This window comes from Coprinopsis cinerea, assembly GCF_000182895.1.
Source record: "Coprinopsis cinerea okayama7#130 chromosome 4 map unlocalized cont3.4, whole genome shotgun sequence".
In the NCBI taxonomy this organism is placed as follows: domain Eukaryota; kingdom Fungi; phylum Basidiomycota; class Agaricomycetes; order Agaricales; family Psathyrellaceae; genus Coprinopsis; species Coprinopsis cinerea.
Window position 1 is genome coordinate 1,862,115 of NW_003307541.1, and position 11,653 is coordinate 1,873,767.

The 11,653-nt window shown below is 52.0% G+C and overlaps 6 protein-coding genes across 6 annotated transcripts; 3 read left to right on the forward strand and 3 right to left on the reverse strand.

Annotated features, from left to right (window-relative positions):
* Positions 1-179: 179 nt before the first annotated feature.
* Positions 180-1,904, forward strand: CC1G_14405 (hypothetical protein; the record flags this gene model as incomplete). The annotated part of the gene is made up of 2 exons (XM_002911362.1): positions 180-185; positions 246-1,904. 2 exons carry the CDS (start codon positions 180-182, stop codon positions 1,902-1,904), a joined length of 1,665 nt encoding a protein of 554 aa, XP_002911408.1.
* A 1,001-nt stretch (positions 1,905-2,905) lies between these two features.
* On the reverse strand, positions 2,906-4,731 carry CC1G_06342 (proliferation-associated 2G4; the record flags this gene model as incomplete). The annotated part of the gene is made up of 7 exons (XM_001836205.2): positions 2,906-2,912; positions 3,087-3,320; positions 3,380-3,594; positions 3,657-3,817; positions 3,884-4,189; positions 4,365-4,524; positions 4,630-4,731. 7 exons carry the CDS (start codon positions 4,729-4,731, stop codon positions 2,906-2,908), a joined length of 1,185 nt encoding a protein of 394 aa, XP_001836257.2.
* Positions 4,732-5,327: 596 nt separating this feature from the next.
* On the reverse strand, positions 5,328-7,052 carry CC1G_06343 (hypothetical protein; the record flags this gene model as incomplete). Its single annotated transcript, XM_001836206.2, has 6 exons — positions 5,328-6,178; positions 6,245-6,362; positions 6,429-6,510; positions 6,570-6,676; positions 6,737-6,875; positions 6,928-7,052. 6 exons carry the CDS (start codon positions 7,050-7,052, stop codon positions 5,328-5,330), a joined length of 1,422 nt encoding a protein of 473 aa, XP_001836258.2.
* A 327-nt stretch (positions 7,053-7,379) lies between these two features.
* On the forward strand, positions 7,380-8,041 carry CC1G_06344 (hypothetical protein; the record flags this gene model as incomplete). Its single annotated transcript, XM_001836207.2, has 3 exons — positions 7,380-7,607; positions 7,670-7,916; positions 7,959-8,041. The coding sequence occupies 3 exons, from the start codon at positions 7,380-7,382 to the stop codon at positions 8,039-8,041; spliced, it is 558 nt and encodes a 185-aa protein (XP_001836259.2).
* A 453-nt stretch (positions 8,042-8,494) lies between these two features.
* On the forward strand, positions 8,495-9,271 carry CC1G_14406 (hypothetical protein; the record flags this gene model as incomplete). The annotated part of the gene is made up of 3 exons (XM_002911363.1): positions 8,495-8,567; positions 8,893-8,968; positions 9,262-9,271. The coding sequence occupies 3 exons, from the start codon at positions 8,495-8,497 to the stop codon at positions 9,269-9,271; spliced, it is 159 nt and encodes a 52-aa protein (XP_002911409.1).
* A 607-nt stretch (positions 9,272-9,878) lies between these two features.
* CC1G_06345 (hypothetical protein) lies at positions 9,879-10,965 on the reverse strand (the record flags this gene model as incomplete). The annotated part of the gene is made up of 5 exons (XM_001836208.2): positions 9,879-10,016; positions 10,118-10,407; positions 10,530-10,567; positions 10,656-10,700; positions 10,922-10,965. The coding sequence occupies 5 exons, from the start codon at positions 10,963-10,965 to the stop codon at positions 9,879-9,881; spliced, it is 555 nt and encodes a 184-aa protein (XP_001836260.2).
* Positions 10,966-11,653: the final 688 nt, after the last annotated feature.

Below are 11,653 nucleotides of genomic sequence, written 5' to 3' on the forward strand. Positions count from 1 at the left end.
GAGCAGCCAATTTTTCCCTTCTGCCATTCACATATAGTTTCTAGCTCATCGTCAACCGCAGCGTCGGCCGATACCCCTTTCTCTTTCTCATCTTTGCTTACTACCTTCGCTTTCACTCTTCTTCTATAGCTACTTCATTAGCCACTTAATCACTTCCATCTCTCTCGACGGCCACGAACATGTACGTTTCTGTCGACGCGTTGTCGACCTCGGTTCTTCTCCGTTGTTCAGAACGCTAACTCTAGGATAACAACAGGGGTCTTCCAGACGAATCTCCCCGTGGAAGTGTTGCAAATCTCATCGGTCGTTTCGAAATCCAGAGCAAACGCTCCGCACAATCGGCAGCCATCTCTGCCTCATCTCGCAGCTCCAGCGTTGTCTCCCAGACCAGCACGAATGGTGATTCTGCTACAGCGGAAATCAGAGAGAAGAGGGAATGGCCGCCCAGGTCCGCTACGCAACAGCAAGAGAAACCAGCGTTTGCTCTTCCCTCGTACTTGAGGCCCAACGTAGGATCCCTCGCCAATACGGTTGCCTCTTCCCTTGCGTCAGCTCAGTCGGGTGCTGCTGGAGGTCCAGGACGTAGCGGCCCCCCTCCCCCAAAGGACGAGGCGGATGCTGCGGCAACGAACGGCGGTGACGCCGCCACCCCCATGGCTCTCTCGAGATCAAACTCGCGTGCAACTCTGAACGCTGAGCCAAAGGCTAAATCAGACGCAGCACCTCTCGACACAGCGTCTGCTGCTTCGGCAAAAGTCGAAGACGACGCTGATCCTATTACGCCTAAACCCGGATCGGTGCAGAAGAAGGCCAGCACGTTGACCATCACCCCAGCCGATGCCAAAGTCCCTGACAAGACGCCAACCACCGCCAAACCACCAGCCACGAAACCTGCTACTACTGCCCCTTCAAGAATCTCTGCGCCTCCGAAAACACCCGCCAAAACCCCTGCAAAGGCCCCTGCAAGGACCCCTGCAAAGACTCCTTCGAAGACCCTCACCCCTGCGACTTCCATGCAACCTCTCAAACCCCAACACACCGGACAATCTGTTGGTTCAACTGGGACCACTCGTAGACAGGCCGCTAGGACACCAGTCCCAGCAACCCCGTCTCGCGCCAAAACACCTTCGAGAGCCACGCCTGCCAGAACGAAGTCCCCTGCTGTGACCCCAGCTCGGGCAAAGACGCCGTCCACCGGCCTGTACGCACCGACTGCAGCCTCCCTTGCTCGGTCGAGAACCGCACCGGAGGCTCCACCCCCACCAAGCACTAAGAAGGTGTTGAGCAGTGAGGTGGCTGATAGATTGACGAAGCCAACTGCAGCCTCTCTCTCCAAAGTCCGCACTCCCGTCCCGACAGCCTCACCACGTCCCAGTGTTGGTGCGACGCCGATCAAGAGAACGACCACGACACCTGCTGGAACGCCTTCAAAGGCCACACCAGCTACTCCCTCCAAGTCGGCGTTGAGAAAGCCTGCTCCTACATCCCCTGCGATCAAGAAAGCTGCTAGCACCACTGCCAGTAAGGCTAAATCTGCCACTGCTGCCGCCGCTTCCACTGTCGCAGCTGCTGCGCCTGTCGTCGAGCCCACGATTGAGGCCAAGGAGGAGCCCGTAGAAATACCACAGCCAGTCGCTGAACCTGTTGCAGAGCCCCCTGAGCTCGAGCCCGAAGCGCCTGTCGTTGAGCCGGAGGTTGTTAATCTCACCAATGGCCACACGGAGGAGCCAGCTCAGGATGTCGGTGCTGTCGCGACACCCACTCTGCCAGTTGAAGGTGAGCCTGAGGTCAATGGCAAGGCTGGCGACGACATCGAAGCCCTCGTCAATATGCTGGAAGCCAAACCCATCTTGGCCAATGCCGGGGTTGACGACAAGATCGCTGATATTCCCGACGAGGAATAGATACCTCCAGTTGGTACTGGAAGGATGGAATGGAGGGACGTTTAGAATTTAGGAATGTTTCGTTTTTCAATGGTCTCTTTTTTTGGTTCGTTTGCCCATCCTGTTTTGCAAACTGTGATGAATTGTCTGTGCCCGCCTGTTACGCTATCCGTGTCTGTCGTTCCGTTCCTCGTCCCGGTGTCTGTGGTACATCCCTTAACTTAGCTACAAACCGCTTTATTCTACCCCTTTTTCGACTCGCTCTCTTTTCGTTTTCCTCGCTCAGCTAAAGTCGCGTTTGGGTATATACATGACAGCCTCTTCCCAGTTGCACATCCTGCCTTTTTATTTTATTTGCTATGTACGTGTAGTTAGTTGAATAACGTCGACATAAACTTTTTGATAAGATGGGGGCCCCAGTGTCTGTTAGCGCCGATATCAGGCCTGTGATGAGCGCCTCTCAGATAGATAGATTTGCTGAGTAATCTGCTCTATGACAGGAGAGTCCGCCTGGCAATCTCTTGGAACCATTCCACCACCAACCCGACTGATCTATCGATGTCTATCACGGTAAAGAAGGAGGGAGGGATCGTTTCCAACGATTGGCATATAGTGTAAGCATTAATACGAGCATCTACCCTCGTCCTTGAGGTGATTTTTTTGCTGCGAGATAGCGACGTCTTGACGTTTTCGTGAAATCGCAGGACAATCTCTGTACCCTTCATCTCCGAAAAACACGCCACGATCGCGAAGCGAGCTATCGAAGTCGATGCCGAATTGCAACCTCAGGCTGTAAAACGGACCTTGAAAATAGAAGGGAACCAGCTGATAGGGTGCGTTGCCTTGATTCATGACTTGTGGCGAGGGCTATGAACTTCTCGCTATGTTTTGTCATCTCTAGAACGTTCGAAACCTTGACAGTTCGCCTCGCCCGATTAACTGTCAACGCCTTCCTGGAGAACGTGGATCTCGTCGTTCGGACGATAGAAAACTTTGGAGAAGATGCGGAGAAGAGACCCATTTCATAATCTACCGTCGCGCAGGCAACGTTAACAGCTAATCGATTGTATGATTCATTTCATTGTTTTGTCCATGTTCGTTGGATAAGTGAAGCAACAAAAACAGAGGGTACACCCGGAAGGTACGGAGCGTTTAGTCTGGTCCCTTTCTCAGACAACGTGCTGCTGCTCGAGATGCGCTTACTCCTTTTGCTCCTCGGTCTTCTCGCCCTCCTTCTTGGCTTTGTTCTTCTTCTTCTTGGACTCGCGCAAGTTTCTCGTGAGGAGGGTTTTAATCTCCTCATCCTGGAGGTCCTTCTCGGTCTTGACGACATCGGGAGAGTACCAGATGGGGGGTTGGGTGAGCAACAAAGGACCAGCGGGGAGTAATGCGATGGTGAAGTGGAAACCGGCGACAAAGGTATTTGCGGGGGTATAGCTATAGGAGGACAGAATCAGCTCGGCGAACGAGCCCAATGGCATGAAGAGAGTGCATACATCACTTCATAAGGTTTAACCAAGCTATGCTGAACGGCCTCTTGCAAACCCATTCGAGATCGCTTCTCGTCCTCAAGGATGCGGATGTTGAAGGGGAAGGCACCAGCCTTCTTCTGGACCTCAGAGAAAACGGCACGGGAGTTCTTCATTTTGAGCTGATAGGTGACGGCCGAATCGCGCTGGTAGATGGAGGTTCTTGTATCCTCGAGACGAGCCTAGAAATAGACGGCAAGATTTCATACATGTCAGGCACAGACAGAAAAAAAAAAGCCCTTACCTTGCCATCTTCACCGGTAGACACAAGAATGTCGATACCATAAACTTCACCTTCAGCAAAGGTAGCGGTCTCAAACTCGCGTTTCTGGCCTTCACTGGGGTTGAGGATGATGCGTTTCTTGCCGTCAATGACGTTCTGGGTCTGTTCGCAGGAGAGCATTCCTGGAAATTTAAGGACATCGCGTAAGATCGCGTTTTGCGAGGGGGGAAGGTGTGGTAACGACATACCTTCGACGGGTTTGCAATCCCACTGGGCGGCAGATCGACCGACAATCTCGGTGACACTCCAGTTCTTGTTTCCAACCTTGACGGTCCTCATGGCGGCCTCTGCAGCAGTCCAAGCGGCCCTAATCACATCTGCGCGACGACCAGTGACTGGATTGGAGGCATCGGCACCCACAACGATAGTTTCAGCGCTGATGGATGCGAAACCGTCGATATGAGCTCCAAGTTGGATTTTCACGACGTCATCCTTCTTCAAAACCTGGTCGGCCTGTGGGTCTGATCTAGAGGACGCGCGTCGGCAAACGAGCACTGTATCGTTAGCTCCACGAATCGTAGAATTTCAGGCCAAAAGACCTACGCGATGGGCGAGAAGTGGGAGACGCAGTTGTTTACGGATATCGAAGTTGGGAACGCGACGCCTGGGATAACGGGGGTGAAAAAAATGAGGGGGTTGTTCTGGAACGCTAGAAGTGAGATAGCGTACCTTTGCTGATCTTGACACCCTTGACAGACTTGTTGTAGACGGCGCCAGTGCCCTCTTCCACAAGCTTGTCGCCCTCGACACACAAATCGATCACTTTGGCTCCCTCGACGGCAAGCGCGATCAACTTTTTCGTTACTGAATGAACGATCTCGGCGGCGGTCTGCGGAGGCGGAAACAAATTAGCGATATGTTCATCCAACGTCCATAACCGACACAGGGTCATACAAGATTCCCTTTATGTCGACGGTGTGGAGAGATATCGCACCTTGTACTTGGTGAGATCGGCCTCAGAAATGCTGGGGCCAGTAGCCTGCTTTTTCTCAGCAGCGGCAGCCTGAACGGTGACTGGCTTGTTGTCGTCGGACATGGTGTCGTGGAGTTTGTAGGGTTCGGTGAGGAGATGGAAGAACGGTCAAGACTGAAACCAGCTTTTCTGCAGCCCAACCACAACCCAGAATTGATCTGCTTGCCTTTTTGGGATGGGAGCTTGGCGGTCGGAATCAACAATGACGACGAGGATTCGTGAAAAAACGTTATGTGCAATAAAACACCAGTAATAGGTGAGGTATACGTGTACGACTAGCAGGGACGAAAGCGATGGAAGTAGATGCGACAGAATGCGGAGGGGGGAAACCCATGGTACAGAACCAGAAGGATGAGGGAGGGTATCGTGATACAAGTGTAATCTACAACAATGCGAAGATGAAACGGTCCATTAGCATGCTTTCCTTGCGACCCAACTGCGCATCGAGCGGCAAAGATCTTCAGAATCGTAGTACATCTTCGGCAGAGGTCCCTTGTCAATGGAAGGGTTTTTTTGAGGCTCAAAATCGCTGCGCCATTTCCGGAAGTCTGGACGCTGGCCCGGAGTTTCTGGCCATGACAGGCGGATGCCTAAATGTTCTCGCATTGATAAACGGTCAGTCATATCACTGGGAAGAGAAGGCGCTTTAGTAAGATAGATTAAAAGACGTGGAATGACTCCCACCTTAGCCAGCTGTTCCAGTCCCGCTCGAAGACCTGTCGAACAGTGACCAGCTCGCTACTGACTTGGTGAAGGAGAAAGTCTTCGCTGTAAAGCCTTTCGTATTCCTTCCATATTGGGCCTTTGCAGGCGACTATAGTGTTCACCGTTTTCGCTAGGTGTATTGTTGCCCATTGGCTTGGGCCCACAAAATCCTTGACGGAGCACACGGCGCGAATCGAACACCCATCCGCTTTGGAAGTCGAGCGGGAGATGGTAGGGAGTTTCAAGTCAAACGGAGTATCGAGATTGCCGCGGCTTGACGGACGAAAGCTGTCTGCAGAGTGCCGTGAGCGAAGCGGCGGCGCAGAGCTGCTGTTGGGTGGCAGTGGAATTTTCAGTGGCGGATAAGGTTTTACTTCCTCGAAGAAGGTAGAGATATAAAATGGAAGGACAGCGAGGAGTTTTGGCGTGAGGAATCGAGAGGCCAGCATAGCATCCCACGAGGCTTTGATTCGTGAATGATCTTGAGGGTGTTTGTCTAGCGGAGCTTGTTGAACGCTGTTCTCCGAGCTGGCTTGAGAAGTGAAGGAGGACTCGGCGAGAAGCGAGGCAGCGTGTGCGAGATTACTTTTCGACGACGTTTTGGCTCTTGTCAACTCCTGGAATTTTGTCCTCAATGGGGATGCTGGGGGTTTCCGGTCGGGCAAGGAAGACAAGGTATTCAAATCCTGGGTCGAACCAGCGGGAGAGGCCGAACTAAAATTAAGCAGTGACAGGTCAAGATCCAGCTTGGGCGTCGCCGGGGGCTCGGGCGGTATCGTCGTGCAAGGGAAGATAAGATCCTCCTCTATGACCTGTATACGTATACTATCAGTCTTTTTCTCATTCTTTCTTCCGGAGAAGGCACCCGTACCTCTAATACTGCCCCCGGTTTCATTACTCTTGAGATTTCCTGGACACAAACGATTAAGCGTTATTAATCGTGACAGGCCCATATGGGGAGTAGAACATGCCTCCAAAACAAACTGCCACTGTGAGATCACAAAAGTAAAAATGATTAGGACGTTTCGATAGGGAAGACGAATCAAGGAGCTAACCTCATCCTCCGGTACTCCAAGACCGATGTAAGCTATCCTTACAAAGTCAAATTGAGACTCTGGAAAGGGAAGTCCATCCAACCTGCGAGAATGAGGGCGTGTTGAATAGCTTCTCACATTCATGGCTAGAAGGAGACCAACAGATTGCCATGGACCCATTTCACTCGCCGTGAGAGATGACGATAGTGTTCTAACCCATGGAGGTTTGGCTGGACGTCTGTGATGTCAAAGCCAATGATCGTGCTTGACTGTGGACATGCGGTTTGAGTGAGCTGGGAGGGGACGGTCAACAAATACGCCACACTCACCTTCCACTGTTTAGCGGCCTCCAACGTCCAGAAACCCCCTCCACAGCCCAGGTCCAGCACCACTTCAGGTGGACGTTCGAACCGGTGCATCGTCAGGCTTCGAAAGCTATTGACGAAGAACATATGGTCCCAAATGTCACTGGGATCCGTTTTAGCCACCCGACTGGGACACGGGGCAAAGGTGGACTCACAAGTCAACCATGCCATTGGAGTATTCAAATGGGTATGGGACCTCTCCAGGCTTCCTCCTGCACTTGCGGAAATTCAAGAGTTGGTCCTGGACATCCTTGGTGACGACGTGGGCGGGGGACGACATGAGTGTCGGAAGGGGGAGTCGAGGGGGAAAATGGATCACATAGGACTTTTGTAGGCTGATATAAATTCTGATCCAGGTGAATGGTTTATACGCTTACGGCGCACGGGGTCTTACAGCGAGTTCAGGGTCTCTTTGGCGCTAGATCTCGACGTCTTTTTGGGATCCTTCTCCATTTGGAAGGTGAGAGGAACCTGCCCCATTGGCTCCGAACTCCCACGCTCCTTCCTGCGTTCGCCGGCTTGCACCACGACGCCAACACCCAAGACCTTACCGAATCCGCTCGTTGTTCGTTCGTCCCACAGCTCCTTGTCGTCGTCGTCTGGCGCAATGAGCTCTACACATGCTTTGCGCAGAGCCTCGGCTCTCACACTCGCCTCTCGAAGACCCGTCGCCCAGGTCATCCCCGTTGCTCTGCGCGCCAGATCACGTTCAAACCTCCCAGAAGAACCCGACCCACAGCTGAATGGCTACCCGCAATTGCCCTGGGTCCCCAAAGGATCTCTCCCTGCTCGTGGATGGGATGATATGCTCGAGCGCAGGAACTTTGGAGAGCCAGTAAGCCCATAGTTCCATTCCGCATATATCACATTCACTCACGACTTTGTGTGAAAATGTAGCTGCATGAGCAAGAAGAGGTTCTCTCTATGTGGGGTCCTGATGTTCCCCCCGTGCCACCCCAGACTGCCCTCCGACACTTCCTCTTTGCCGTAACTGCCTTCATTGGCGCAGGATTCACCATAAAATACTATTTGACCCCCGACGCACCTGCCATTAAGCGCGAATATCCTTATAACGGTCTTATTAAGGAGCTTGGTGGATTGGAAGAGAACAAGGCAAGCATCTCTGACTTCTGCGCCGCCCCACGTTTGTGCAAGATTGCTGACCATTTTGACTTGTGTACTTCAGGCGAGAACGGAAAGTCTCGACGACTCGGAATGAACTTCGCTAGAGTTGGTTTAGATTTGCTGGTTGTCCGGTTCCCCCAATGAAATCATGCACGTTGTTCGAGAACAGGAGATACTTGCGTCGTCTTTTTATTTTGACCAGGCTACCCGAAGTGAGCGAGCTGGTTTTACCGTGCGTTTCGGAGGATGGTCGCTTGGTTGTTTTGGAAGAGTCTCGATCCCGCGAGGAAGAAGATCGCCAAGTTGTCAAGATGGCCTCCATGCTATATGTCATTTACTTTCCCGGACGCTCCTCCACGCATGGACCAGTTGTCACCAGCTCCGATTCGCGTCAAAGTTACGCTGCCTAACCAGACACGGCGAGAGAAGTTGTGGTTTTTCCTCCAACGATTAACCTGTTGATCGGGGAAGCAAGATCGACGAGATGCCCTCGGGCACCCAAGTCCGAGCCGTTGCACCAGGACATGACTGAGGAGTGAGGAAACGAGCCACTCCTGAATCGTTCGCCTGGATCTTTGGTACCACTTGCCATTCGCGATGCCAGGCTCCTTTATCCAGTTTTACCGTTCACCATTCATCAAAATCAAGGTACAACTCATTGAAAAAGGAGGTAAGGAGGGATGCAAATTTGCTTCCGCCACAGTCAAGATTTTTGGCAATTGGTGGGCGCACATCCACATCGTCCTGTGTCCAATCGTGATCCATTTATGTAACGGCGCCGAATGGTTTGATCTATGTGCGTCGAGTGCGTTTCTCCTAAGCTTGCTCTACAGTGCTTCGAGGGTCTCTGGGTGTCTTTAGTTGTATCTAGGTGCTTCCAAAAAGGTGGACCTTTATGCTGGAGGGTGCCAGAGGAACCAGCAAGATTGAGAGTTCAGGGTGCCAAGGCAGAGAGTCTCCGCAGTGTTCTAACCGTTCCCGAATGATGCACGCAGCTCTGGGCAGCGGGAACGAGTGCCTAAAAATACGCCCTTTCCACCACCTTCGGTACGAGTGGCCGCTTATGTTTCCGTAAGTGCCCTCTCGGTGAGAACTCGACAGGTTTGACCACATCATCCAATGAAGCGGGACCCGGTTTTCGGAGTGGTTTGGCCTTGAAGCTTGAAGCTTGACAGACGAGTCGCCCAGGATCCTGGGGCACAAGGAACGCACGCATCTCTCCGTCGAGCTGCCCCTTTCACCAAACCAGTAAAATGTAGATCTCTCGAACTTTGTGGATTCACCCACAGCGGTGTACTCTGGATCGCGTAGAGGGCCCTACAAACAGAATTAATTGATTCAGTTTCGGTTGGATATTTTGATAGTCGGCGCTAAGCTTTTTTACCCATTGGTGCACGCTCATCAGTTTCGGGCGGACGCTGTGGGATGAAGGCGGAGTGATAATTAAATGGAGAGGTTGTGGAGAGCAGAGATGTGGAGAGTTTGCCCGTAGATATGTATGTCCATACTGCCTTCCACACTGGAAGAATTGAGAACGAGCTTTCTTGGAACCATGCGACCCTGAACCGGCTCATGTTTGGAGCTTGAAGTGGGAACCAATGCTGGGTAGACGCGAGGAGACGCGAGGCCAATTCAGACACGTAAAAAGACTTGCTGTGGTCGTGGTTTAATTCATTTCAATTGGCTATGATTCTATGAATCGGGCTAGCGTCCGCTAGCGACGACTGAGCGATCGAATGACGAGTTCCAAGCGATTGAATTCAACGATGGTTGCCAGATATCTCCAGGGCCCCCTCTCCAGGAATAGAGTGGTAGTACGCAACCGAGACGCCACTGCGACGTGAACACCAGTCCACCGAGTACTAGGACGCGTAGGTTAGTATGTAGGTACCCCTAGCAAGCCCGTACACCTGGTTGCCGCCCATGCCGCGCAGGTGGTCAGAGTCGGCATCCATACGGACCAGACTGCCACGGAGGCGCTCTAGAAGCGCTCGGAAGTTCGGGATGTCGGGACGGAGAGGGCGATAGCAAAGTCGTACTCCGGCAAACGCATGGATTCGGTCCCCCATCTTCCAGGGCAAAGGTTGATCCTAAAAACCAGCGAGATTTGGAAGAAGTTCTGTTGGGAGATGCACTGTGGGTCCGTGGCTACTTCAGATCTGTTTGGCGTTTTGGCGTAAGGCTGAGAGGAGATAAGTATCCAGGGCATGGGTATCCTACACCACCACTTTTTTTTGATGTCTCTCTGAGCTTGGCCGAATGATCATCGAAGACCTCCTCCCGGATATCAGCGAAGGGCGGCCTGACATCGCCTGACATCAATCCATCGATCTCGATGATGTCGTTGACACCGAATGTCCGCCCGACATCCAGACTGAATCTCATGCTGATATTGAGGGATAAATTGTGTGGACCTGAAAAAATCCTTTTTTTGCTGGCCCGTTTCTCTTCTGAATTCTCGCGCTGTTCACTAGACATATGGAAGAACAAGGAAACCACATTTATTGAGACTGCATAGGGACATTGAGTCCTACATAATAGGATGTAATGTAAGCTATGTATATACACAGAAGCTACTCGACGGAAAGGTGTCTAGTTCAAAGCAAAAATTTCGGGGTGTCGCTGAACCCACCGACGTTGATCACAAGCGCACTCAACCAGAGGGAAGTTCTGCATGAACCTTCTCAGCAGGCAGTCAGACACGAGATTTCCTGAAACTCACCATAAGACCCTGCCCAACATCGTCGCGTCTACGCACTCTCTGCAATCCATATTGCACTGGACCGAATGGTGTTGCAAGTTCCTGAATGTGACGCAGTTAGCAGGAAGCACATCAGCAGAAGAGAGTGGGTTTACCTTGGGCAGACGGTAGCACAAAGGCGTTCCGTTTGTAACTGGGCCCGGGAGGTGGTGGGAGTAAGAAAGGAGGCAACGCTGGCAGGCATCGCAGCGCGCAATATGAACCATGGTCCACGTGACCGCGCACCCACGGCGGTCCCACGCGTTGGATTCCCGCGCGTTTACCATTTCGGGGAGGTGTGCGCCAACTTCTTCAAGTCGGTCTCCATGTTGTGTAGAGCTCGTTTACCTGCCCCGTACGACCCTGAAGCCACATCTCTAAATAGAGGCCTCCAATAGCTTGACATATATTAAGTTAATTCTGGAGACAGATTTGGCACCATTAACTAGCGACTTCTACATTGTCGCGGGAAAGGGGATATTTAAAAGATGTTTGACTGCGCATGTCAGGGCAACATCGAAAAAGACATTTCTACGATGTCGGCAAGGGTGAGCTCAAGCGGACGTCGCATGGCGACCCACCGGAGAAGGGGCGCTGAGCTCGCCTGACATCAAAAATTGATCTCAGACTGATGTCATCCAGAATTGGTGGTGTATGACGAAGCCCAGCGGCGGCTCTGCGCAAAGAGTGCAGAGGCCATGCGTCGCATGACAACTAGAGCCAAAAGGTCGTTCGACAGTTCCGCCGCTGTGCTTTGAATTCTGGATCAAACAATGTGATGGGATCCATGAACCGAATCGGCAGGGAGTTTACGACAACTGGTGAAAAAATGTGCCAAAAAGATGTACGGAATTCGTGATTCAGGATAGCGGTTACGGCGAGCCACGAGGATTCCGTCGATCTTTAATAAAGAGTGAATTGAATAGAAGTTCGTTTGCAAAACACATAGTAGATGTCGGGCGGAGGAAGCAACTGTGAGATTCCTCGAGTCAAAGTTCGAAAGTTTCTCGGAAAAT